The following is a 27663-nucleotide window of genomic DNA, read 5'->3' as shown; positions in this document are numbered from 1 at the left end:
ATTAGATAATTTGTTATTCATTTCTAGTTACTTTGATTATAACAGTGAAATAATTTGCTCTAATTAATGTCATAAAGATAATTAATTTTTCTAAAGCATATAAAAATTTGTAAAAGCTCAATTTGTATTAAGTGAGTTACTTGAAATATTCTGGTAATTCTGTTTTGAGCTCTATTAAGAGACATTATTTATCATTATAAAACCTAAGGATTCTAGTTCTTGGGATCTGGTTTAAATAACTGAAAACCAGGAGTAGCGTTCCCTACATATAGAACTGTCTTGAACACTCCCTAGATACAAATATGCAAATAATGAGAGAGTAATAAAAGTGCTGGTTTCACCAGTTTTACTGCTAATAAAACTACTACATATCCTGAGACCATATGTGAGTTTGCAATTTTAAATGTATGCAAGCTTTCAAGTACAGTCACATAAAACAGTACCCATTTTTAAAATACTATTTAGTGATAATGCATCATATGGAAAAATATTTTCATCACTTATTATTTATGACAATATGTCAACTAACTTCACAGTGCAAAAGTTAAGAAGTTGGGGTATATACCTGGGATAGGTTTAAATTCACTAAAAACCAAGTACTTGACTGGAAATGGTTTGTTTTTGGTTTTTTTAAAAAAAAAAAAAAAAAAAAACTCTTACCACTGTTTGAGAATAAATGTGTCTAATCTCAGTTACTTGCCAACTTCCTAACTATTGATGTGAACTATTACATTCACTTTATAATAGGAGGAATCAGAAATCCCCCAATGGTCTCAGGCTCTAAAACACTGTGCCTTTGATGAAAAATCACATGAGGCCCCATGAAGCCCATTGTAGGCATAGCAGCCATGAATGATTTAGTAAGCAGGGCTAAAAAGGCACCATTAAAAAAAAAAAAGAAAAAAGCCCCACAAAGAACAAGTCTAGACATTCCATCCCAGTGGTAATAAACTGACAAGGTCTTTCAAATGGCCTAAACTATCCGATCTTCCCCATCCACGACCAATTCTACTTATTAAAACAGCCTTCAAAGTACTTGAGGGAAGGATTTTTTAATTTTAGAGTGGAAACATCAATTGTGGGAAGTACAAGCAGCCTTCCAACTGCAATCCCTCATTACGGCAGAGTGTGAAACTGCAGTGGGATATGCCTTCTGCATGCTCTCCGCCTCCAGCCTGCCCTGCACACGCATGCACGCACTCACTCTCACAAATCATATTAACGGATGGTTCTAGGTCTAAAACAACACTACTAAATTACTTAGTCAACCATGACAGGATTTATAGATACATAAACCTGTATTACTGCTCCCTCTTTAAAGTGTATGTGTCTATCAAATTTAAGTGGTTAACACTGTTTAGGAGCCATGTCTAATTCCGTTTCACAGGGGGGCCTGGACATTTTTTTCATAGCTGAGCATAAGCTAAGATTTCAGAGGCACCAGGAAAGGAAAAAACCGAAAACTTTCCATCAGTTTCTGGAGGAGGTTGAAAGAAAGTGAAGTCATAGGAATATGATAAACCGTTTAATCCATGCTTTGTCTGAAAGAACATAAAGATTTTATCCTGGGCTTATCCCAGCAGCAATATCAGCAGCCTCCTCTGGGTTAGGTGTTGGTTGTCTGTCTCCTGGCAGGGATTGTTTTGAAAAACAAAAACCAAAATCCAGTAGAAAAGAAAAGAAAAAATTACTGTAGTGGTAGGCAAGAGGCAAGAATACTCTGAGGAAACCAACCAAGCTTAAATTGCCCAGGGGGATTACTGCTACTATGACAAACAGAAGAGAGAATGCAAATAGAGATGACTCTGGCCCTTCTATCTTAAATCTAAACTATTTCAACAAGTTCCTCTTTAAAAAACAAAAAACAAAAACAAACTTTAATGTTGAGTAACAAACAACCAGGTTAACTGCTAGTGTTTACAAAAATGTATTCTAGAATTGTACAACTCATTTACTATCAGAACATTATAAGTGGTTATGATCATTCATATAATCCTATCAAAGAACACCTAAACTTAAGGGTCTATTTTGCTTTTCTATACCCATTAAAAATCAGATTCAGTCATTAAACAACAACAAAAAAAAAACTTGGTAATTTCACTGAATCCCAAATAAGAATTAATAATCTTTTCCTGCATTATGTTTATATGTAAATTTGTTCTGGGAGTATAGACAAACTGCATCAGACTTCCCACAAAGTTTATCTGGTGCATTAACGAATTGGTGAAAAGTGAAAATATATTTAATAACAAAGTTTTGAACAAATAGTTGCTCAAGGAGCACCAATATTTATCTATCTATCCATCCAGTTACTTATTTATGTGGCAGTAGTGGGAATTGAACCCAGAACCTTGTGCACATTATGGAAGGGCTCTAACCACAGAGGTACATCCCCAGCTCTTTCTATTTGGAGAAAGAATCTTGCTAAGTTGCCAGGGTAGATCTAGAACTTGGGGTCCTCCTGCCTCAGCCTCCCAAGTAATTGAGATTATAGGTATGTACCACCATGTCCACCTTGTTCTTTTTAATAAACCCAGAAGGCAGAGTAGATATATAAGTAAGAATTATTTTTAATTTTCTAACTAGACAAATATATGACAAAGAGAAAATTGCTTATAAAATGAATGTACTCTAATCTTCCTGAATTTAAAGCTATCATGATTCTAAGAGTTAGGGAACAATAGGGTTTGTCCCCATTTTGAAACATGAAGCAGTCTGTCACTCAAATCTTTCTCCATTTTAATATAATTCTCTCACCATCTGTTTCTCACTTCCCATATGGGCTCATATATGGGCACATGCAATGAAAAAGTTTAAAAAGTAACTCAGAGCACTTGACTCTGAACTCCAACCTCCTGAGTATTTCAAGGCACAACATAATTCAATCCCATTCTTCTAAACTTCAAAATTCTTACATTTACTGTCTTTTCCATTTTCTACCTTTCCTCCTCTACTCTTCTAGAATACAGAACCTAGATGCCAGAGAAGAGATGATATGGAAAACAGGCAACCACTCTCATAGTAATAACAAAAGCATCTCCCTTGAAAACTGCCTTTAAAAGCTGTGAGAATCACACCGGCAGAGGTAAATTATGCCTTAGTGGTACATGACTCCAACTCTGGCCCTCCTGAATATTTCATACACCTGGCACACAGTCCATGGGAAAATGCTCGTTTAGTCCACTGCATTTCCTTCCTGACATCATAATCACATGGCCAGCTGGGGGGACAGAGATGGACACATGCCCTTTTAAAAAAAATGTTTTTGAGGTTCTTTTGAATTAAATTTCTTAAAAGTATATAGTAACATCCTCCATAAAGTGAGCTGTATCATTTTAAATAACCACAATCATGCTGTCTACCAAGCTGCACCGGCCTGAATACAGTAAGTGATCCTGAAAAGATTTAGATTGGTTTCTGAATAGCTGTGTCTTACCTGTTTTCTCATTTCTTTTAGTTCTACTTTATACAGGCATCTCAAAGTCAAATACTTATTTCTTTAATAAAAATTTCTTTCAAGTGTTTTGTAGAATGAAATACACCAGTTTTCTGGACTTCACTAAAACAACCCTGTCTTTAAAAGAAATGACTTGCAGCAAACTTAAAGTCACTAGAAAACTCTCTGTTGCCTCTTAAATCTGCTTACAATAGGTCCTCCAATTCATTTTATGACATAGTCTCTACTCAAAAAAGCCAAAAGAAAGTTTAAACTACATTCAATCAAGGAAGTATTTAAACCATAATTATTTGGGGGTTCTCTCTCCTTTTTCATTGCTTTTTGGCTGATTTCACTATAGCTAAACCATAAAATAAACAAGATCTGTCTTCTAAGAGGGAAAAATGGAAACACTGTCATCTTTTATTAGCTTTTTCATCACATAAATTTACACCCCTGACCAATGCAGACTATGTGATCACAAACTCTGCCGAATAAATCAGTAAGAACATAAAGCTTAAAGTACACTGAAGTTTCTCGAGCATACCTGCCTGCATCCAAGTGAGATTACTTTGAAATTTTCCTATACTGATGAAAGCTGGTACTACTTGTATGTTAAAACTTGGGTGGAAGGCTCCTCAATCTTTTAAATCAGACTTAAATTATATATATATATATATATATATATATATATATATATATATATATATATATATATATATATCTCCTTTTTTAAAAAAAAATCATCAACATTTGTCAACTCATTCAGAAATTTAAGACCAGAACTTGAAAGATGAAGAAAAAAATCAAGTGGTAAGGAATTATTAAATGTTTATCTTCTTAATTTCTTTAAAATACATTGCCAAAAATATGTTTTAATTTTCTACAAATACAAAACTATATTTTCTCTACTGTTGCTCCCATTTTATTTCATAAGGGAGGGATGAAAGAAGGCAGGAAGAAGGGGAACAAGGAGAATCCATAATTCAAACCAACAACCATCAAATCTCAAGAGGTATTACAAGCCTCCAGAGGCTGACCAAAAAAAGCCACCCCACCGCACCTGTGTGCTACCTATCAAGTTTGTACAAAAGGAGGGAACATGGGAGGGGCCAAATACCTATGGCTGGAAAGCTATTTACCTTGTTTATAAACTCATACACAGCACACTAAACCACAGAGGATCCTCTGATGCCTCTCTGATGTTAACCACTAACAGAGCAAGCAAAGAAGAAGGTGAGAAAGAGGAGACAGACACACCCACAGATTCTAAGGCCTCACACTCTTGCCGGATTTCATTATGCACAGTGGCCCCACCTGAACCTCAGGTTGCGTACTTACTGTGGAGAGGCTAAACACTTACCTCTGTGAGCATGCCTTTTTGACTTCCTACATGGCAAAAAAGCTTTCCTGGTTTCACACATCCCCTTGCTAACCCTATTCGATGCTACTAGGCCACTGTCATTTGTGCTGGCGACTGTGATGGCGGCCCTGACACAGAGAACTTTGCATGTCTTCCCTGGTACTGAGCCATAAGAAGCAGCGATTGCTCAACTCCCCTGGCTCTGCTCCTAAAAATGCTCTCTCAAGTATACCGTTGCTTAGCAATATTTGCCTTCCCCCTGTACATTTGAAATTGGCAACATCTGTCCCTTTGGCAATTTTGACTTGTGCAAAGCACCATGTGTATAGTTTAAAAACATACGGCTTTACGAAATGGGCAGCTCCCTCAACTCCTCCTGCCTTTCTGCAAAACCAGGGACGTAAAGACTCCAAAATGGTTTACTCTTTAGTTTGCTTTCAAGGCCAATAGAACAATCTACAGGATTTAAGGCAGCTGGTAGCTTATAAGCAAAATATTTAGGCCACCAGTGGGAGTTCCTATTAAACTCCAACTAATAAGTACTGTGTCTACACAATTACACCTGAGAACGTGTCTGAAATAAAAATCCCATTTAGTTAACAATTTCCTTCAGAACTAATTCTATCACAAGGCATTATGTGATAAATGTATCATTAGTTAAGATACAAAGGAAATTCACAGAGTAGATAGACAATTTTTTTTTCTTTCTTTTTTGGGGGGGCTGGGGAGCAAACCCAAGTGTCCACACGTGGAACCAAAGTATGCTAGCTAAGCTCTCTACCACTGGACTGCACACCCAGCCCATGGCACAACAATTTTCAGGCTCATATTATAACCACACTTCAGAAACAAAAATGTAAAGGCACACACACAGAGCACACTGATAAAGGAAATTCATAATTGCATGGAAGAAAAAAAAATCAGGTAACTTCAATATTATGGATTTCAAGACAAAATATCCTAAATTTCCTAAGTTTATTATTTATTCTCAACATAGTCATCCTAGTATTTTATGTAGGTTACTCATTAACACTAAAGTTGCTCATAACAATATCATTTTATACATAAGGGAAAAAACACAAAAATTAAAACTTTTATTGGTGGTATTCTAGTTCTACATATGATTTTACTAGCACATTGATGGGGAGATAAAAATCACAGTGAAAAAAAGCATAAAAGTCCATTAAGAACTGAACTATGCTCTGTGCATTCAAACTTTGGCATGTGGACATTTTTTGTTCCTTTAAACAAATCAGACTACAATTTTCCTTTTAGCTTAAGCCAAACCAATTCTGACGTATTAGAAACACATGTTTTCAAAGAAATTCTACCGGAACTGAGTTCCTTCCAACTATAAAGGGCAGGCTAACCTTTTTGTTCTCATCAAGTCTCTATCTGAATGCTTACAGAAGCAAAAAAGACTGAGTGATACCTGTTGACATTAAAAATACATCCAGCAGGTCCTTTACCCTGTGCATTTAACAATGTCCCTGAAACCCCACAACATGTATGAATTTGTGTTTTAGTAAAACATCCATTCAACACTCTAGAATCCACGTCTCGCCATAGGCCATCACTCTCTACTTGCTGAATACAAACAGTGTTTCTTGTTAAGTTATCCTTTATTGCATGTCATAATAGAAACATGTGCAGACTTTGAAAACTGGGGGACTCAGAAATCTCAGATATTGGTCAAAGTCATCTACTTTCTGGCTATGCAGGGTAGTGCTTATGAGGAAGATTCACGGTCAGACACATGAGCTTCCAGTCACAGCTCTACCATAGACGGACAATTTAGCGCACTGTTTGGGAATGGCTTGAACATAGTGCTTGGGCACCAAGGACACTCCTCTAATAAAATATAGATGTGATCATTTTTATCACTATCTTCCAGTAATATGAAAGCCTCATTCCTTTCCTTTCTTTCATTCTGCTATATTCCCTTTTCTCCTCCTCCTCTATGAAACCACCAGAGACCCTTTAGCTCTGAAGAAGCCATCACCTACTTGACACCTGCATCTGCAACACATTCCTAATGAATTCTGAATTAACTGATGTGAGGGAAACATCATATCCTTAGAGGCTGGGATCCTGGGTTTTGTGGGGTGAGGAGGATAAAGGGAGCCAGGGCAGGTGCTGTGGCGCTGTCCAGCACACAAGTGCTGATATACGTTGCAGGCTGGGGTGAGAATGCCTATAAGGCACCCCTCAAGCCAGGCCATTTATTGGACAAAGAGAAGAACAAAACAGCTATGCCTATGAAGAGCCCTGGGGCTGGGAGAAGAAAACAAGGCTAGCCATGTCAGTACCACCTTTCTCCTTGACTGTCCCTTTACAGAGTCTGCAGGGCAGTGATGAGCCAATAGAAACCAAACACTGGAATTTAACCAATTACTGGAGTAAATCTCCATACTGTGGCTTTGGACATGAGTCCTACACTTTAGGAAAAAATGCCAGGAATTTATCCCATGTTGCTAATCAATAATTAAAAAATTATAGGCCAATAAGGCATTTAAACACAGGCTATAACACCTTTTTATAAAAATCTTCTCAATTTGCTGGGTGTGGTGGTGCAAGCCTGTAATCCCAGCTACTCAGGAGACTGAGGCAAGGGGATCACAAGTTCAAGGCCAGACTGGGCTACTTAGGGAGACCCTGTCTCAAAATAAAAACTACAGGGGGCTGAAGAGACTTGGATATGTATGTAGCTCAGTGGTAGAACACCCCTGGGTTCAATCCTCAGTACCACAAGAAAAAAAATTATCTATGTTTTTATTACCACGTAGTGATATGATAGCACTCTACCCTATTCTGATATCGAGAAAGAAAATATTTATGGCCCTTATATTGTCTTCACCTCTGAAAATGTTCAAATAGACTCTTAAACCCAGTCTCCTTTGAGTCCAGTAAAACTAACAACCTTCAGGACAATCGATGGCATAGTCAAAAACACATTTAAAGTAGCTGATATCATGAAAATATTCCTCACTCAAGAAAAAAGTTTTTCAGTAAGGTATTTCAGCAGCACCTGAAATACCTTCCCAGCACCTGGGAAGAAAATAAGCAAAATTTTATTTTGTACTGATTTAAGTTCTTTAAGCATAAGGAAAACCTTCACTGGTGAAGACAAGTTTATTTTTCTTCTATGACACTCTCCCATCTCTAACTGGAACTTCATACTTCATGTATGAAGTTCTACCACTAGAGAGAATAGTCCAGAACATACTTCAGTGGTTGCCACACTGCTTTGATAATTATACCATACCATAGTGTTACATATTTTTTTAAATAGTTTATGGTCAACTCATCTTTTTACTTTTACCTAGGCTGAATATGCTAGTATAATTTTTTTCTAATTTATATTAAAGAGTCAAAAAGATTGTTGTCCCCAATCTCTTTTAGAGAAGATAGTGTACTGATCAATAGCATAAGAACCAAAAGCAAAATTAGCACTTATTGTTTGTCATCATGCCCAAATACAAGTGAAAGTCCTCTACTAGCTGGAACCTGCCAAATATAATTCTCCAACTAATATATCTTACTAGTGATACAAAATATTTAAGTCTTTTTTATTAAAAAAAACATGTTTAAAAAATTGACTAAAGTGGCCACCCCACTCCTGGGGCCATAACCGGTCACCCCTGCTGACTCTACGGACCTACTGCCCAGTGTGGGAGGCTGGGACACGTGGCCTACACTGGGCTGCCCGCCTCCCACCCACCATGGCCATGCCCCATGGGCTGCCCACCTCCCATCCTCCCACCCCAAGCTCCGGGGGCAGCTGCACCCTGCACCCAGAAAAGCCAAGCTGACACACCCCAGGAAGGCAATCCTGGCAGGTGACATCGAGATCTGTACAACAACAATGTTCCTAAGGGAGTACGTGAATCTGCAGCTACAGCTGGATAGGGCTCACCCGCGATACGATACGGTACTGGGCACTGGGGAACTGCGTGCCGCAGATGGTCCTGGGCCTGTACCTCGGCCTCAGCTCTCTGCTCTACGGCTCCATCCCCAAGGCGGCCATCAGGTTCGGAATGAGTTCTTCAGCAATCACAAGTGGGACGCCCAGGGAAGGAGGACAGCACGCGGGGCTGTGGTGTGGCCGACACTGTGGTGGTCATGTGCCCCATGGAGGCCATCAAGGTTAAGTTCATCCATGACCAGACCTCCCCCAACGTACAAATGACTCTTCCACAGGGTTGGGGAGATTGTACAGGAACAAGGAGTGAAGGGGACCTATCAGGGCCCCACTGCCACTATGCTGAAAAACGGGCTCAAACCTAGCCATCCGCTTCTTTGTGATAACCTCCCTGTGCAACTGGTACAGAGGGGACATCCACAGCAAGCCCAGGAACCCACTGATGGTCACCAGGGTCTTTGGAGCTATTGCTGGTGCAGCCAGTGTCTTCGGAAACATGCCTCTGGGTGTGATTAAGACTCGGATGTAGGGCCTGGAGTCACACAAATACCGGGGAACGCTTGGGACTGTGACTTGCAAATTCTGAGGAAGGAGGAGCTGAAAGCTTTCTACAAGGGCACTGTCCCCGGCCTGGGCTGGATCCGCCTGCATGTGGCCATTGTGCTTATCATCTACCATGAGGTGGTAAAGCGCTCAACAAAGTGTGGAAGACAGACTAAGCCCAGAAAGTTGGGGGGTGGGGGAGGCGGGATGGGCTGCCCTAGGCACCTCCAGACCAGCCCCCAACCCATGTTTCACACGATTCCAGTGCAGTCATGCCACAAGGCCCATTTCCCTCTTCCCTTGAACTCCATGGCTTGGTTCATTCATGGTAGCCATCACGTATTCCATAGTGCCATGTCTCCCTGATATTTATGTGGCACTACCATTGTGTTTGTGTCCAGCTTGGCCAGGGGTGAGTGTCCCTCTGGCCTGTGAATCTGTGCCCACTAGTCCATGTGCTTACTTATGAGCTCTGTGCCTGTGTTTCATGTTCTGTGTCATGTGATCTTTCACCTGCTTCCCAGGGTACTGGTGTGGCCATCACAGTTGGATGCCTTCAACCCTGGGCAGCAGGGGCACCCTGCCCAGGCCTACCACAGCTGCCTCTAGCCCTCCACCTGGCCTCACTGCATTCCAGCAGCTGTGTGCCCCCTACTTCTCTCGCCATTGGCCTTAACTAGCCCTTGGACCTTCCCTCCACCCAGGACAGGGTGATACCCACCACTGTCAGGACCACCCTGCCAAGGCATAACAAGCCAGATCCTGTCTCAATAAATAAATAGATAGATAGATAAAATAAAAATCAACTAAAATTAAATCCATGACATAGAATTTCATTACTTCACCAAATACTGAGAAACATCATCACACCAAGCCAAAAAATTAGGAGACTTTTTGGGATTCTGGTGACTTCTAAGCATAGCTGTAAGGTCAATAAATACAATTTGAAGATGTATAATATAAATTTTTGTTACAGTATAAATTTCCTTTTGTTTCATATGTCAAGGGAAGATGGTACCTCCTACAGTCTACTACAGGCAGCCACATATATCCCATTTAATTTTCAGAACAGTCCTGTAGTTCAGGTAGTACTGTAGCATTTAAATGTGCAGGAAAATGAATCCATGTTTTCTGAGTCCATAACTCCAGCCCCTGGAGACATTACTTCTCACTTGTATTTTGTTAAAGCATTAATATTTAAAACTGTATTAAATTCTCTAAACTTCAGATTCTAAACTGAGTTAAATAAGTGAATCTACTACACTTACACGTTCAAACTATGTTAAGATAAATATGATAATAATGATATTCACACATTGGTTATTTCTTGAGTACTTACTATATGCCAGATGTCAATCTAAGGGTTTCACATACATTTTCTTACTTAAAACTGACAACTACCTTATGAACAAGATACTATCATTTCTATTTACAGATAAGAAATTGAAAGTTGAATATATTAATTCATGTGCTTTATAACAGCTAACAAAAAAAGATAAGATTCAAACCCAAGTCTTCTTTAATCCCAACTCCCTGCGCTTAACCATTATCTATGTAAAGTGACTAAAAACCCAATGTAATTACCTAAGAAAAAAGGAAAAGAAAAATAGTAAGCCAAAGAATCCAACTATCCCTTCTTCAACAATATACAAATAGCCTGTAGTGTTCAACAAATATTATTTATAAATAATAAGTGTATAATAAAACATAAGTATATAATAAATAAATATTAGGACATTGAAATTCTCCAGAGTCATAACTCTAGAAGACAAATGGCATCCAACAAGGAAGAACAGTTTGGAGATTTTCTAGTTATAACCCACTCCTTAAACAATAAATGCCCACTGTACCTGTAGAAACTTAAACATGGGCTATCTATATACCTAAAGGATCAATATTACTAAGATCAAAGGGAAGAAAGAAGCTCAAATGCTGAATGAGTATTGAAAATAAACTTTCTATTCATGACTACAAAATTTAAGAAGTAATTTAAAATACAAGTATTCAAGGATACACTGCTGCATTTGGTATAGGAAACAGGATCAGATTATGACTGCTAGAAATCAAACTTTAAAAAGAGCCAGGAAAAGCTTACTAATGTATGTGCCCCCACCCTATTCCTATGTGAGAATTAAACCCCAAGGTGAAAGTATTAAAATCACTGGGAGATGATCAAATCTAAGGGCTCTACCTGATGGATGGGATTAGTGTCATCATAAAAGGGCTTGATGCCAGGCACAGTGGCACTCGCCTGTAATCCCAGTGGTTGAGAGGCCAAGGCAGGAAGATCACAAGTTCAAAGCCAGCCTCAGCAATAGCAAGGCAATAAGCAACTCAGTGAGACCCTGTCTCTAAATACAAAGGGCTGGGGTTGTGGTTCAGTGGCCAAGTGCCCCTGGGTTCAATCCCCAGTACCCCTTCCCCCAAATCAATCAATTAATTAAAAATAAAAGGGCTGGAGGAAGGAAGTTCATTTCTTTGTCCCAACTCTTCCTTCACATGAAGACAGCAATCATTCCCTTTCACCCACTTGGCCTCTTCTACCACGTGAGGATGGCAACAAGAGACACCATCTTGTAACAAGCAAGGAACCCTTTACCATTCACAGAAATCTATTTGTGCCTTCATCTTGGATCTCCCAGCCTCTAGAATTATGAGAAATATATTTCTATTATTATAAATTACCTAGCCTAAGATATTTTGTTACAGATGCACAGACTAACAACAATCCACTTCCTCACTACATATATAGAAAAATTAATCCTACTTGATGGAGGCCAGCAAACCATATTCCATAATTTTTCACAAAGCCCTCTAAATGTAAAGTTATTAAATAGGATAACACTGTAGGTGTTTTGTGTTTTAACTAAGATATGAACAAGTACCTAAATCATACATTTAAAGGATTACAGGAAAACACCTACATATTTAGATACAGAGTCAAAAGAAGCAAACCAGGCCATACTTTAAATAATAATTTCCTTTCAATGCTTGGAAATTAATCACATTTTACTTTAACTAGATAACATTATGGACATTTTAACAGACATCTTCCTGAAAAGACATATTCTTTGCATATCTAGGTTCTCATTTCTTAAGTCTTCAAAGTGAGGAGCAGTCACATGGAGACAATTTTTTTAAAATATATTTATTTTTTAGTTGTAGTTGGACACAATACCTTTATTTTATTTACTTATTTGTATGTGGTGCTGAGGATGGAACCCAGGGCCTCGCACATGCTAGGTGAGCACTCTACCACTGAGCCACAACCCCAGCACCAAATATTTCAATTCATAGGATGAGAATAGCAATACTCACAGGGGTCAAGAAGCTGATTGGAAGGCCCCTGTGAGGTCTATGCAAGACAAAGCATGTCTTGTCTTAGACATGACATGTCAAGGCATGGCATGTCTTAGAGGTCAACCAATCACTGCTTTGTAAGAATGCAAGACCTTTGTTTCCAAAGCTTCTAATTTTTAGTGAAAAACAGCAAAATTCAGATTCCAATGTGAACTATACTAATTTTTAGATGTTGGCAACTAAATATACCATTCAAGGTACCACCCCCTCTTATGGGCAACCACTCTTCAATCTTGGCTTTAATCCTTCCTTCTCTCACAAGACAGGGATGGGCAAGTAAGAAATCAAAAGATGTGTTCATTTTTATAAGAAGCTCTTTTTATGCTAAGCATGGCCCCAGATTTACACAGGAGATACTTTATGGGTATCTTCCATGGGTCCAAAGAAGACTCTGAACAGACATTTCATTCTAAGGACAAAGCATGAAGCAACCTCACTGCTAACTCCTATGGTCCTCTAAGGTTGGCACAAGCTCTTGCCAAAGTCTGCTTCAGTGGATTGGCACAGGCAGCCTGATAGATCACTAGGAACACCAACCAAGCAGGGAAAACAAACCACAGTGTATTACTTTACATGACTTGTATGGAATAAATCTGTGAAATATAGGTGAGTCATAACATAATAAAAAGACTCAATTAGATTCAGAACAATAGACCAGTGTTTTCCCCGTCTTAGCAATAGTTCACTGGGATCTTGACAGAATGTAAGGAAGATAAAAGACCCTGGGCTCTGTTTTACCTTTTACTGCAAGATCATTAATCTTACTAGAAAATTAAGCCCAGGTTGCAGTCAGACATTTTCAGGGTCAATGATTCTTAAGTTACTAGGATACCAGCTAATGATACCTTTGTGGTGGAGAAGAGTAAATGCCCCACCCAATTTTGTTGGCTCATTCCCAGAAAAAGTGACTCACTCAATGGCAAAATATTTAAGACTGAATGTTTTCCTAGATTCTATTATATGCATCACTTATTTTAAAAAAATAGACTAAAGGAAATCCTGTGTTTCATTTAACACAGAGGAAAGCACTTATATATGTGTCATATGCATAAAATCCATTGCTTTCTAATTTTTATAGTACATAAAACCATCTGATTAATCTCTAGACTCACTATTGAGAAGTACAGCAATTATGAGGCTGGAATTCAATTAAGAACTGCTAATGAATGGCTTAGGCTGCCTATTTTCAAGATCACATGTAGGAATGCCTACAACAACATAAGAAATACTTAGGCTGAAAATGGTAAAACAGTTTCTTTAAAAAATTATTGAACTTACTGTCACAGTTTCCCAGTCAACTGTTCTAAGTAGAAAATTCAGTCCCACATGCCACTGTTCCCCCTGCACCATTCAGCCAAATATTAAAAAGAGGTTAACTTTCACACTCCCGACCAACAATGAATTAGGTTAAGAAATCTTCAAGCTGAGCACAGAGTGGCAAAACTTCTGGTTTTGCCTCAGGCCTTATTTGTGCTAAACACGAAGGACAGACAACTGATTTATGCCCTCAAAATGTTTCCCATGTGGAGAAAGACCCAGACAGAGTACATCACAGGAAGAAGAGCTGATGCTAGAGGACCAAGAAGCAGAGCACAAAGGAGAAAGCCAGCTCTAATGGCTTAACAGGCTGCCAGGGAACAAGGCAGTATGAGTAGAAAGGCTACAAGAAGACAGGAGAGACAAGGACAAGTGCCATTAAGAAGGCAAATGGAGCCAGGAATGGTGGTACAAACCTGTAATCCCAGCTACTTGGGAGGTTGAGACAGGAGGCCCACTTGACCAGGGAGTTTGACAACACAGTGAGACCCTGTCTCTATATGCCCCACCTCACCCCACCCAGTGCTGGGGATTGAACCCAGGACCTCCTTCATGCTAGGCAAGTGCTCTACTACTAAACTGTATCTCTAGCCCAAAGACTCCATTCCTTAAAAAAAAAAAAAAAAAAGAATGGGAGAATCAAATGAAGATATTTGGATTTTTATCCTGAAGGCAAGAGAGAGGTGCTAAAAGATCTTAAGATAAACTGATCAATCTTCAATCACTATTGTGTAGAACAGTATGGTTATTTTTTGTCTTAGCAGAGGAGAGGGTAAGGGTTACTGGGGATTGAACCCAGAGGCACTTTACCACAGTCCCAGTCCTTTTTACTTTTTTTTTATTTTGAGAAAGGTCTAGCTGAGTTGCCCAGGGTGGCCTCCAACTTGTGGTCCTCCTACCTTAGCCTCCCAAGGATGTGGGATTACTATGCTATTGCCCCCAGCTAGTGTAGCAGTTTTGAAAAGATGGAAAAAAGTAGGAAGACAGGTTAGAAGGAAGTTCAAGAAAATGATAAAAATCTGAACTAAAGATGGGGCAGTGAGGGAGAAAGAAAAGGGGATGCGCTCTACGGAACTGAAGTTCCAGATGGACTTCAGTTGCCAAATGTATGAAGTAGGTAACAGAAATTGAGACTGATGATCAAAACGAAGCAGAACATTTTGAATGTGTAAAGAGGTACAGAGAAAGGGAAATACAATGAAATAAATCCATGTTAGACTAGTTGAACCTGAGATGCCTAGGCCAACTCCGAGTGAAGTCCCAGGGTCAGATGAGCAAAAGGATCTAGAGCTCAGGGGGCTTCTTAGCACTTCGGGTTAGGAAAAAACCTTTGGCTGGCCCCTCTATTTCAGCAGTGCAAACTTTAACACAGAAGAGAGGTCATGGGGCAAGGCTACAGAGTCAGAGAGGGTGCTGAGGGCAGAGCCCTGGGGAAGGGGAGGAGATCAAGGCTTGTAAGAAGAGCTGGGGGAGAAGTGGCAACAAAGGAGTGTTTCAGGTGATGGTGGTGACCAGTGTCAGATGCCACAGAGATGTCAAGCAGGATAAGGCCTAGGGAGGTTCTTGAATTCATCCAGCAGGAGGCTGCTGGTGGCTCCTACCAGCAGAGACTGTGGAGAGCACAAGACAGAATTGCCAGAGGAAGTGGATGCGAGTGTTTACTTACTTCTGTCTCCAGAGCCCTAGTAGTGCAGGAACAAAAAGTAGTGATGAGAGCAGGACACAGGAGTGGAGAAGGGTTTGTTTTGCTCTGTATGCTGGGAAAGGCCTAAGAGTAACCACAGATGATGAGCAATGGGCAAAGGTAACCAAAAGAGGTGGTGAGTGGGGGTGTAGATGGAAGCAGGGAAAAACACCCCCTTCTGTGAGATCAAAGGGAAAAGGTAAATGGTGAGTTTAGATGTAGGTCTGTTTTTGAGTCACTTTAGGTAGAAAGAACTGAAAAAATCTAAACCTGATGGCTATCACCTCTGAAAGGTAGAAAGCAACGTTTAAAAGCTTCAGTGGAAGGCACAGAACCACCAACACCAAAACTTAGTTTTAATTGTCCTTTCATTTGAATCATCCATTGAGTCCCATATTTGTATTACTCACCGGGTGTCAACACGACGGCAGAGCCACACAGAAAATCAGAGAACTCTCAACGCTCTAAAGGCAAGTTTTTCATGAATCGTCACACTCCACAGAAACATGTTTTGTGATAGATGGAGCATGGTGACTAGGAGCCAGAGGTCTGGGTTTCTTGCTCCATTTTGCCACTTACTATCAGAAATCATTAAACTCCTTAGAGACTTAGTTCCATGGCATGTAAAATGGTGATTCATGCAACTGCCCTGCCCAACTCACAGGGTTGCTGTGACAATTGAGAAGGAAACAAATAAGCCAGTGTTTTGGAAGTTAAAAGAGGCAGTAAAATATTTCAGAATGCATAGTTTTTATAAAGTGAAACATTTACCCCAGAGACTACCAAGACATGGGAATGCTTCTTCAGGAAGGAGTCTGTCTGGCCCCAGGACATGAGACGGCAGGGGAGGGGAACGCCTGGCAACCCCAAATCAAATGCTTTCTTTTCCTGGGCTTCATGTTCACTTTTGATGCCTTAAAATCTGGAGGACTAGGAAGTGTTGGCTCAATTATATTGTTATGTTATGTGTATGTGTAAATATGCAATAAAATCCCCATCATTATGCACAAATATAATGTACCAATAAAAAATGTATAAAGAGAAAAAAAAAACTTTACATTTTTTTTTAAATAAAATTGGGGGGGGGCTTTTTTCATGTACAAATCTTAAGTGGGAATTTATGGTCCTCTTGAGCTAATCCCACTATATTTCTAAAACATACGCCAATACTAAAATTAGCAATATGCTCAGTCTTCCCATCTCTCCAACATCACAAATTCTTCATCTTGATAACCCTCTGTCCAAATTCTCTTTTTCTTATAGCTCAGTTCAAAGTTCAATTCTAATCAGTCCCAGTACCCCTCCTGCACTCTGCCTACGTGGAGTTCTAAGCACTGTCTGTGGATTACCTCAGTCTAATAGACCTGCTCACAGATGAATAAACTGAGACATAGAGAGGCTAAGTTTCTTGCCCCCTTCTCACAGATTTGTAACCCCAGGCTATGCTGTCTGCCTTGAAGCCAAAGTAATTCCTCCTTCCCATTAATGACTGTTGTTCTTGTCTGAATTACTCAACATGCAACCAAATAACTTTGAAACTGGCTCCCTGCAGGCTTATCTCCCCATGACTCAGCTTTGCCTGTACCCCAACCTCCTGGAACCATCAGCCCCACTCCTCCTAGTAGACTCCTCTTCCTGACTTGCTTCTGTCTTTTTTCTCCCTAAACCTTTAGCCTGAAAAGTATTTTCACCAATACAAAAGTGCTTCAAAAGTCAACTCTGGGGGAGAAAAAAAAAAAAACAAGGAAAAAAAAAAAAGTACAGCTTCTACTTCTCAAAGGTACCATAATGTAGGTACTGCATCTAAGGGTGTGAACTATGGAACCAGACTACTTGGGACTGGATTCCAGATTTCCCACTGAAGCATCAGGAAGCTTGGAGAAATGAATCCTTGTGCCTTTGTAAGCATCTCAATAAAACAGGATGGAGAAAGCATCTACCACATTGATCAATGTGAGGATAAAGTGAATTCAGAACAGTTTCCATCATAAAGCAAAAGTGGCGGGGGTGGGACAGGGCCAGCATTATAGGGCTAGCATTAACAGTTCCAAACTACCTTTGCATACTCACTACACTTTGCATTTTTAATGCTGTGTCAAAACAAATTTATTATGCATGTATCTCCTGGAAGCTCCCTTTATACCTACAGGGGTTCGAATATTGGTTGAACTGAAAAGGCAGAAACACAGAATGCTAAAATGTGAATTCTTCTATAACTAAATTGTTCCTCACCTGAACCAATTTTTGTAACATTTTGTAAGAATGTTCACATTATTTGATGAAAGGCAAAAGAACTCTTTCAAAAATTCACATGCTCTCAAGCATAAAAAAAAATGTTGGAAGCATCATAAAAAAATTCTAAGTATACCATACAATTTTATTAAAAAAAAAAAAAAAGAAAAGAAAAACACTTCTAAATTGCAATAGCAAATATTTGCTCTGAGGTATTTTTAAAAATTGAGCCTCAAACCAGGCACAGGGGCAAAAGCCTATAATCCTAATGACTCAGGAGGCTGAGGCAGGAAGATCACAAGTTTGAGGCAAGTCTCAGCAACTTAGCAAGAAACTGTCTCATAAAAGAAGAGCTGAGGATGTCCTTCAGTGGTAAAGCACTCCTGGGTCCAATCCTTAGTATGTGTGTATGTATGTATAAATAAATATTGAGCTCTCGTGAGAAGCTCCAAACACAAATAATGGAAATGTTATTTGCTTTGATTTGATCAGTACATGCTGTTTACATACATGTATTAACCTCATTAATATGTAAAATCATGTTAAAAAAATTTTAAATGTTTAAGGAGATGGAAATGCAAACTAACCCAATTTGATTATTACATACTGTATACATATTTAAATGATCACACTGTACCCTATAAATATGCATAAAGTAATAATTTTACAAAACAATTTAAAGATTGAGTTTCAAGGAAAAAGAGAATCCATAAAGCTTGAAGCTGTAGGGATGACTGCAAGAAATAAACATCATAGGATATGCTCCTTTCTAAATGCATGCAGTTCAATTCAAAGTTCAAGGGCTGGGGATGTGGCTCAAGCGGTAGCGCACTCGCCTGGCATGTGTGAAGCCTGGGTTCAATCCTCAGCACCACATACCAAAGATGTTGTGTGTCCGCCGAGAACTAAAAAATAAATATTAAAAAAAATTTTCTCTCTCTCTCTCTCCTCTCTCACTCTCTCTTAAAAAAAAAAGTTCAAATTCTTCTAATTTCTTAGAATTCTATTATTTGCAAATTGGAATAAAAAAAAGGTGATTTATCTGAAGGATAGAGCTAGAAATAGGACCTCTAATTACTTAAATACTGAGGCACCCTAGATTAAACCATTAAACCTCAAAACCCTTCAGCCAAAGGGATTAAGGAGATTAGAGTGGGCTTGACAAATTACCACGGGGCTGGGGGAAAAATGCAGAAAGTAGGCCAAGCTTAAACAGGAATGAAATGAAGTTCAAGAGAAAACTAATGGTGTGTGTTTACCTGAATTTCTTTGGGGGAAAAAAACACCAATCTGTGATTTCAACAATTAAAGAAAAGAACAAAATTAGTATAAAAATATCTGCTTAAAGAGTTCTTGGAAAATGTGAACATGCAGCAAAATTACCCTTGGAAAATAATGATTTTCAAATACTGTAGCTTTTGGCAACTGAAGAGGAGAAATACAAGGCCAAAAAATAAGCTTGTTATGATAACATGAACTAGGATCCTCTCTCAGGAGGAATTCTGTTCAAATGTCTCATAAGTACTGGACACCCCACCAAACAGCCAAAGTCAAACCACTAACTCAATCATCAACAGCATTCTACTTAGAATATCTTCTTTTCTGTCTCTGAAGACTATCAGCTGGCTCAAAATAAAACACAACCTAGGAAGGAGCTAAAATGACTGGGTGGCTCTGGGAGAGCCTGGGAGAGCATGCAGTCCAGGCAGAGTCCAAGAGTTGCACGTCTCTGTCTTGGCAGAGTCTGTTCTTGAGAGACCCAGGGGAGATCCAATATCCATCCACAAACATCTCAAGTGTGAAAACAACAAGGAGGAACAGGAATTTCTTATCCTGGTACCAAATGTACTTCTGGCATTTTCGAGAAGGAACAGAAAGTAGAAAACAATTCCAATTAATACTACTCAAAAAGATCTTCCAGTTTCAATTTTATGCTTTCTTCATGGGCTACTACTACAAGCAATTCTATTCTTTGTACTCATTTGAAGCAATTTTTTCTGAAATATTTTCCTACATTACTTAAAATGTTTCCTTCAGAGTTTAAAAGTGTTTTTCAAAAACTTGCCAGGTTCTAGAAATTAAAAGTGGAAGCCTCTACTCAGTACTAACATTTGGGTGTGGGGGGAGGTGACTAAAAATCTGATTTGTCACTTAGGTTCTTTAGTTTGTAAACACTGGCTTAGGGTAGAGAGGGTGGGGGTGGGGGGCTGGGATTGGTTAGACAGATACAGATAGACATAGACACACACACACACACACACACACACACACACACTACAGGCAAAACAAAACAGACCTCTGGCCCAATTCAGTTTTCAGGATACCTGCTAGTAGTTTGTGCTCAAAAAGTCTATTACTTACTACTATCTTTTAACTTCTATATGTAGATACTTGGTGGTCTAAAACTAAAGGCTCTACATAGATCCAGATCATCTTGGTTCTCTCCTGAACATGGTGTGGATGTCTTATGCTCCAGCATACAACAACCCCAGGAAATACTGCACAGGGATAAGCTTCCTGCTTTGTCCTCCATTTCCTAAGGTAAACATTTAGGTCATGTGGGTCTGATCAAGCTCACTGAGCTCTAGCTCATGGAATCAAATCTAGATTTGCTATATAGGTTCAGGATCCCTTATACAAAATGCTTAGGACCAGTCCTGTTTCAGATACTTAAGTTTGTTATTGTTTTTTGTTTGTTTTGATTTTAGAATATCTGCATATAAAAAATGATCTGAGTGGCCATTTGAAGAATATGAGAATTAACTGGAGAATTAAGGTCCAGGAGGACCATCTGGATGTGCTCACCCCATTGGCAGTACTAGGACTGGCATACAGCAGAAGCTCAACATGTTGTAGTTAAAAGCTGCTGCAATGTTGATATACATGCAAAAGATGAGCTGCTTAACTCTATTCCGAGTGGGGAACCAGTAGGATAGGCAGTATATAGCAGGGACATGCATACCCAAAAGGAAACCACCTTTAAATCATTTCATAATAGGGAAGTCTCTCTGAAGTTCAAAAATTGAAGAGCTAAATATGGAAGTAGGAAAGAATGCCTGCACATGAGAATGCAAAGCGAATCACTGTCACTGTTTTCCACCATGAGTTAATTCACAGTGTTAGGCTGGTGGTTCACAAAAGTGTCACCAGTCTTCATTTCCTCTCACTTCGGGCTACTCCCACCTCCAATCAATCACAAAACCTTACCAGTTTCCTGACAAATGTATCCAGTGTATCCACTTCCTCCTTGTCCACTGCAACCACCCTGCTCCAAGCCAGTCATTTCTCAACCTCCTAATACCTAATTCCACCCTTACTCTTCTAATCTACTCCCCACCCAGAAGCCAGAGAGATCACTTTCCAGAAAGATAGCAAATATGTCACTCCCCTGCTCAAAATCCTCCATGAGTCTCCATTCCCACTTGGATCATATACAAAGGTCTTACCATGACCTATGAGGCCCTGCATGGTCTCTCCTCCCTGGGGCCTCCATTTTTATATCCTTTTCCTCCTCCCAATCTTACAGCCACACTCACCTTGTTTCTCTTTTTAACAAAGCCATTCTTCTTTCCAAATTCAGGCCTTTGCACTTGTTTCTTGACCCGAAATGAAATGCCTCTTCCAGTTCTGCATGGTTGACTCAGGTTCATCCTGTATGTCTTTGTGAATGTTGTCCCCTCAGAGGGGCCTTTGCTGGCCACCCTTTTTAAAGTGGCCTCCTCTGGTTCTTCTTACTCTCCTTGCCCTTCTCCTTACTTCTTGCAACTTTCTTGTCAAAAGACTACTGCTCATGTGTGAATTAATCATCAATGTCCTCCATAAAATAAAAGGTCTACAAGATAGGGGCATGTCTAGCTTGGTCTCAGCTACATCCCCAGGGCCTATCCCTGTGTCTGGCGCATAATGGGAGTTAATTCCAATATGTTACATGGATTTTAAAAAAAGAAAAAAAAACATAAAATAAGGAATAAAAGAATAAAAACCCTAAGTCAATAAACACAAATAAGAAATGAAACTTACTATTTCCCCAAGGCTCTGCTACAGATTCAGAAGACAAAGTCCAGCTCTTCTGGTCAAGAATACACACACTGGGGCCAGGGGTGTGGCTCAATAGTAGAGCACTCACCTAACATGCATGAAGCTCTGAGTTCAGTCCAAGTTCAAAAAAAAAAAAACCAAACCCACATCTTACCACCATCACTTCAGCCAGTGCTACCACCAGGCAAGTCATCTAAGTAGAAAGACCAAAGAACTGGGATTTCTACCTTTATCCCTAACACTAACTGCAATTTTTAGCAAAATTAAGTGACTTCATGCTCTGAGACCTTATTTGTGAAATGAAAGGACTGTATGTTTACCTTTAAAAACCTAAATTCAGTATGGAATTTGTAGACTCTGCTTATGCCATTTCTCTTTTTAAATAAAAGCCTATTACACAACAACAAGTGCTGGCAAGGATGTGGGGGAAAAGGTACACTGATTCACTGCTGGTGGGATTGCAAAACAGTGCAACCACTCTGGAAAGCAATATGGAGATTCCTTAGAAAACTTGTAATGAAACCACCATTTGACTCAGCTATCCCACTCCTCAGTCTATACCCAAAGAACTTAAAATCAGCACCCTACAGTGATGCAACCACCTCAATGTTTACAGCAGTTCAATTCACAATAGCTAAACTATGGAACCAACCTAGATGCCCTTCAACAGATGAAAGGATAAAGAAAGAAACTGTGGTATATAACGCAATGGATTATTACTCAGCCTTAAAGAAGAATAAAATTATGGCATTTACAGGTAAATTGATGGAGCTGGAGAATACCATGCTAAGCGAAGTAAGTTAATCCCCCAAAACCAAAGGCCAAATGTTTTCTCTGATAAGTAGATGCTGATCCCTAATGGGGTTGCACAGGGTGTACGGGTATGCAAGAAAAGAATGGAGGAACTCTAGATTGGGCAGAGGGGAGGGAAGGGAGGGAAAGGGGTGTGGAGAAGGGGGAGATGATGGAATGAGACAGACATTATCACCCTATGCTCGGTATGACTGCACAAATGGTTTGACCCTACATCATATACAACCAAAGAAATGAAAAGTTGTGCTCCGTTTGTGTAAAAAATAAAATAAATTTAAAATAAAACAATGACTTCAAAAATAAAAATAAAAAAGGCTATTACACAATCCTGCGTTCTAAAACCTATGTCTAGGCACACCTCTTTCCCTCTAACTCCACCACCTTACCTCACAACCTTGAGTCCCATGCTCCTGAATAACTACCCAGGGAGGCAATGGCTTTTCTCTTTTGTTCGTTATCTCTAAGCAGAGAAAAGGAATGAAAAATGATCTCAACCTTCCCATTGGGCAATTCCATCTCTGATGTGGCAACTGTACAGCTGGAAAATACCTGCATGAGATCCTAGAGTCCTCCCCGGCTCTGAGCAAGATCACTGCTCACAACTCTAGTCTTCCAGTGGACATAAACTGACACACCCAGAGAAAACTAAGGGCGGAGTTTTGTGATTCAGGCCTCTATTTGGTCAGAATATTGACTTCTGGGTAATTTTTTTCCTTTAGGATTTTAGGAAAGACTAAGTTTTAACTGTGAGAATGACTTACCCTGAAAAGAATATCATTTTTTAAGATCACCAAAAAAAAAAAATATATATATATATATATATATATATATATATATATATATAAAACCAAGTACTTCCTGTGAGGTAAAAGGACAGAAGGTAGGGTAAGGAATCCACATGTATGGGCCCTGAGAATGAAGGAACTCTAGAAAGACAAAGTGATACTTTCCTACCTGGGTTTGTTTAAAAAATACTCTGTCATGAGTACAGGGGGAAGGGAAGAGACAATGAAATAAGCCACAAAATCCAACCACCCTCACACTCAGAGCGAGGAAAGTGAAAATCTCCTGGCTGGCCTTAGAACCAATTAAGCAAATAAGTGACAATCACTTAGCTATCTCCCTCTATGCCCCTTCTCTGAGCTCAGCCAACAGCCATCTCCCTCTTCTGTCCCCCACTGTCTACCACACTATCCAATCCAAAATAACCCAGGACACACTGATAGTATTCTGGTTCTATATATAAAGTTTACCTGCTCTGGGTTAATTCACTGCTTTTCTTAGTCCCCCAGCCCTATGCTTTCCTTGGGTTTACCAGAATAGGAAAAAAAAGAAAGAGAAAAAAACCTAGCCAGAGAACACCCATCTCTGCTTCCCAGATTTACTCCTCGTTCATTCCAAGCTCCTGGCTCCTAATTCTCCCCAGACCCCTCCATCTGCTGATCCCCCAGTTTCATCCTCCTGCTCACCAGCAGTACCACAGGGGTCCCAGGCAGTTGGCACTACAGCTGCCACTAGCATGAGGGCACTGGCAGAGACCAGAGGGAGCCGTCACATTACAAGAAACACTGACTGCAAATGACAAGTTTACGTTTATTCAATTGTTGAAAGGAGATGCATCTGTGCCAAGAAAATCCCATTCTCCAGTCACCAAATTTATGGAGTATTTCCTGCATTTCAAATATTCACTCCTCAGAAAATGTGCAAGGATCATAGAACACAGTCCTACACCTAAAATTTATATTAAACAGAAAAGTCTTTAAGACTTGGGAGAAACCTTGACTCAGCTTCTCCATCCCACCTCTGCCCCCAAGAAAGTTAACCAAGATGCTCTCCCTGAAGCGTCTACTGGGAAACCTAATTGGCTGAATTTCCACAGGTTCACTGTATACCCAACCCCAGGCAGTGTGTACTCAATTGTCCTCTCATTGTTTCAAGAGTGAATATAGGCTGATGGCCAAACTAGAATGTCAGCTTTCCAGGGGCAGGACGAATACTTCTTTAGCTTTCCACTTCAGCATACGGTTGAACATTTGGTAGACTATGCAAATACTACTAATGCATCCTAAAATTATTTCGAAGAATTTTTTTTAGTTGTTTAGTATTTTAAGAAAAAAATGTTGAATTGTCCCTTTAGATGCTTTTCTGTTTTTGTTTATTTAGGAAGTTACAGCAGACCTTACTTGATACATAAACCAAAGAAACCCCCATTAAGTTTTTCACTGTCTGGATTATAAGATGGACTGACAAACCATCTCCAGGAGGGAGGATCTTGCTTTTTTTTTTGCCTTCATTGCAGCACAAAATATTCAATAAATGCTTCACTGCACGGACTCTTCAGAAGATGGAGTCAGAGATCTATTTGCTTTACTCTTCCTTTCCCATTTTTCCTCAATCCCCAAACAAAGGCCACATTCTGAAGACATTGGGGAATGCTCACTGCTCAAGAACCATCAGAGGACAGAACCCCAGCATTCCTCTTCTAAACTAAAAACTGACACTACAAAGGAGCAAATTCTCCTCCTTGAAGATCAAAGTTATCTTTCCAGGGAAGAATCCCAAATCATTCTTTAAACCTTCAGTCATTATGTAAACTGAAACCTGGGTGGCACATAATTTTTGAATGACGGATATTCACAACAGAATGTTTATACAACAGACAAAACACTAAACCACATACTTTACTGGTTAACTTGTAAAATTCACTTTGCACTACTAATTTTAATTTTTCAGTAACTGATACTCCTTTAAAATTTCAGTGATAGGATATGTACTTTGATTCTCCTCATTCAAACACAATGTTGTCATTTATCAAAACACTAGAAAAGGGAATTTCTTTCTTGGTTTAAAAATTCAGTATTTTGGTTATTTTTAAACCCCATAGTTGAATAACATTCTCTATTGTATTTGTGACTCACCCACAAGTGAGATGTCACCATCCACATAAGTGGTAAATAAAACATATTAGAACAGAACTCTAGCTTCAAAGTTCCTTATGATTTAATTTAAAAAAAAATAAAGTCTTTCCCTTCAACATTTTGACATCTGGATGTTGCTTTTTTATGGTTTAAACTAAAAAAAAAAAAAATTTAACTTGGGCTGAGGAACTATTAATCAAAAGATTTTTTCCTCCACATTGTTAAAAGGAGACAGTGTTCCTCGCAAACAAGAAGACAGCTCAAAACTTTCCTAGAACTTTCAGGTACTAAAAGTGTTCTCCTTTTTTTTTTTTTTTTTAATCTTTCTTAGTTCTACATGGACACAAAACCTTTATTTGTTTATTTATTTTTATGTGGTACTGAGGATTAAACCCAGTGCCTCACGTGTGCAAGGCAAGCGCTCTGCCACTGAGCCACAACCCCAGTCCATGTTCTCCACTTTGAGTGGGTAGTGGGCTATACAGACGTACACATAAACTATACTCTTAGGATCTCTATATTTTACTAGTTGTAAAGAAAAAAGATTCTTTAAACTTTTCCGTAAATGACATTTCAAAGTCGATCGTCAATGTCATGTGTAACTTACAGAATTCATCTCAGACCTAAGGTTTTCAAGACTTAACAGGATCCTAAAGCCAAAGGATATCCCACCGAAAAATGAAAGAGTCACCTCCCCATTCCTATTATCCTGACATTTCCATCTCAAATATGTTCAAATGGGAACTGCCCAGGATCAGAGGCTCCACTCACCTCAGCTGTCTGCGAAGGCATCTTCAGTTTGGTGAGCTTGGCTTCGGCAGGCACTTTTGAGTCTGTTCTTTCAAAGTTCTGTTGCCGGTACTCCTCCGGCAGTGGTTTCAGCTCAGGAGACTCACTTGGAGCCTGATCTTGACCATCCATGGGCCTCACATAAGCTGTGGGCTTCTGCTGCATTGCAACACTTTTTGAGGGGAGGGAGGGGGGTGGAAATGTCTGAGAAGGTGGCTGGGGAGGGGCTACCCCATGGCTGACAACTGCCACCAAACTGTCTTGAAGGGTCTCATTATCATGAACCTTCACTGCCAGGTCCTTGGGAGACTTGGTTGGGCAGTGGCCTTTATTGTTATTGCTACTACTGTGAACCTTGCTGCTTCCTTGCATCCTGGGAAGAGTTTGCTGGTTGGAATGTATAGGTGACAAAGGGGGCACTGGGGAAGGCAAAGAAGAAATCAAGGGAGAGAGCTCCCTTACTGGAGCTGAGTCTATTGTTAAAGCACAATGGTCTCCATCAGCTCTACGGTCACCTTTTTTGTGATGACTAGAGCTGTATCCCTCCTGTCCGAGACGGTCCTGGATCAGGTGCTGGCTGTCAGGTGGGCCATAGTTTTTGGCATGGAAACTTGGCAATGGTTCCATTCTTGGCTGTGCTATCTTTGGATTGTGGCTAATGTTACCAACAGGAAGTGGTCCGGAGGCGGGAGTGTAAATGGGCTGGTGGTGGATACTGGTATGGAAGGAGTTGGATGGAATGCTGCTCCCCTTGTCAGGAAATAAAGAATATCTCGGTTTTCCCAACCTATTTTCAGAAGCATCCAAGCACTGAGGGTGGGACTTGGTACTAAGGAACTCCTTCACTTCTTCATAATTTCCCAACATGTTCTGTATCCGACTGGACAGCTCATCACCTTTTGCTGTCTGAATAAAAGAAAAGAGCATGGTCAGATACTGGAGGGAATAAGTCTAAGGAGAACAATCATTTAATAAACTGCTACATAATACCATTAAGATAAAAATTCTCAATGTCATGTGTAACTTACAGAATTCAATGTGGAGTTTTAACTCATTTCCCATTGTAAAGCCCGTCTTGCATACATATTACTAATTATACAAGACATTACAAAAGAAAACCATAAACTTTGGTAGTTTTAACTAATGATACTCAGAGAATTTTCAGATTTGGTTCCAAAAACAATCTCTAGAAGAAGTTTTCACAATTATGAACCTTATTTGAATTCAATTACACTGAATCATTTCATC

General features: G+C 39.6%; 1 protein-coding gene and 1 pseudogene across 4 annotated transcripts in view; one reads left to right on the top strand and one right to left on the bottom strand.

Moving 5' to 3' along the window:
- Aff1 (ALF transcription elongation factor 1) overlaps positions 1-27663 on the bottom strand; it is a 188850-nt gene that overhangs the window by 62661 nt on the left and 98526 nt on the right. For all 4 annotated transcript variants that reach the window (XM_005341933.5, XM_021721197.3, XM_021721199.3 and 1 more), the window contains one exon: positions 26398-27321. In XM_005341933.5, coding sequence (XP_005341990.1) covers positions 26398-27321 — 924 coding nt within the window. The remainder of the gene's footprint in view (positions 1-26397; positions 27322-27663) is intronic.
- On the top strand, positions 5153-9440 carry LOC101961797 (tricarboxylate transport protein, mitochondrial pseudogene; annotated as a pseudogene).

The sequence above is a fragment of the Ictidomys tridecemlineatus genome, chromosome 9 (genome assembly GCF_052094955.1).
Source record: "Ictidomys tridecemlineatus isolate mIctTri1 chromosome 9, mIctTri1.hap1, whole genome shotgun sequence".
In the NCBI taxonomy this organism is placed as follows: Eukaryota; Metazoa; Chordata; class Mammalia; order Rodentia; family Sciuridae; genus Ictidomys; species Ictidomys tridecemlineatus.
This window is presented reverse-complemented; position numbering and strand designations above follow the sequence as displayed.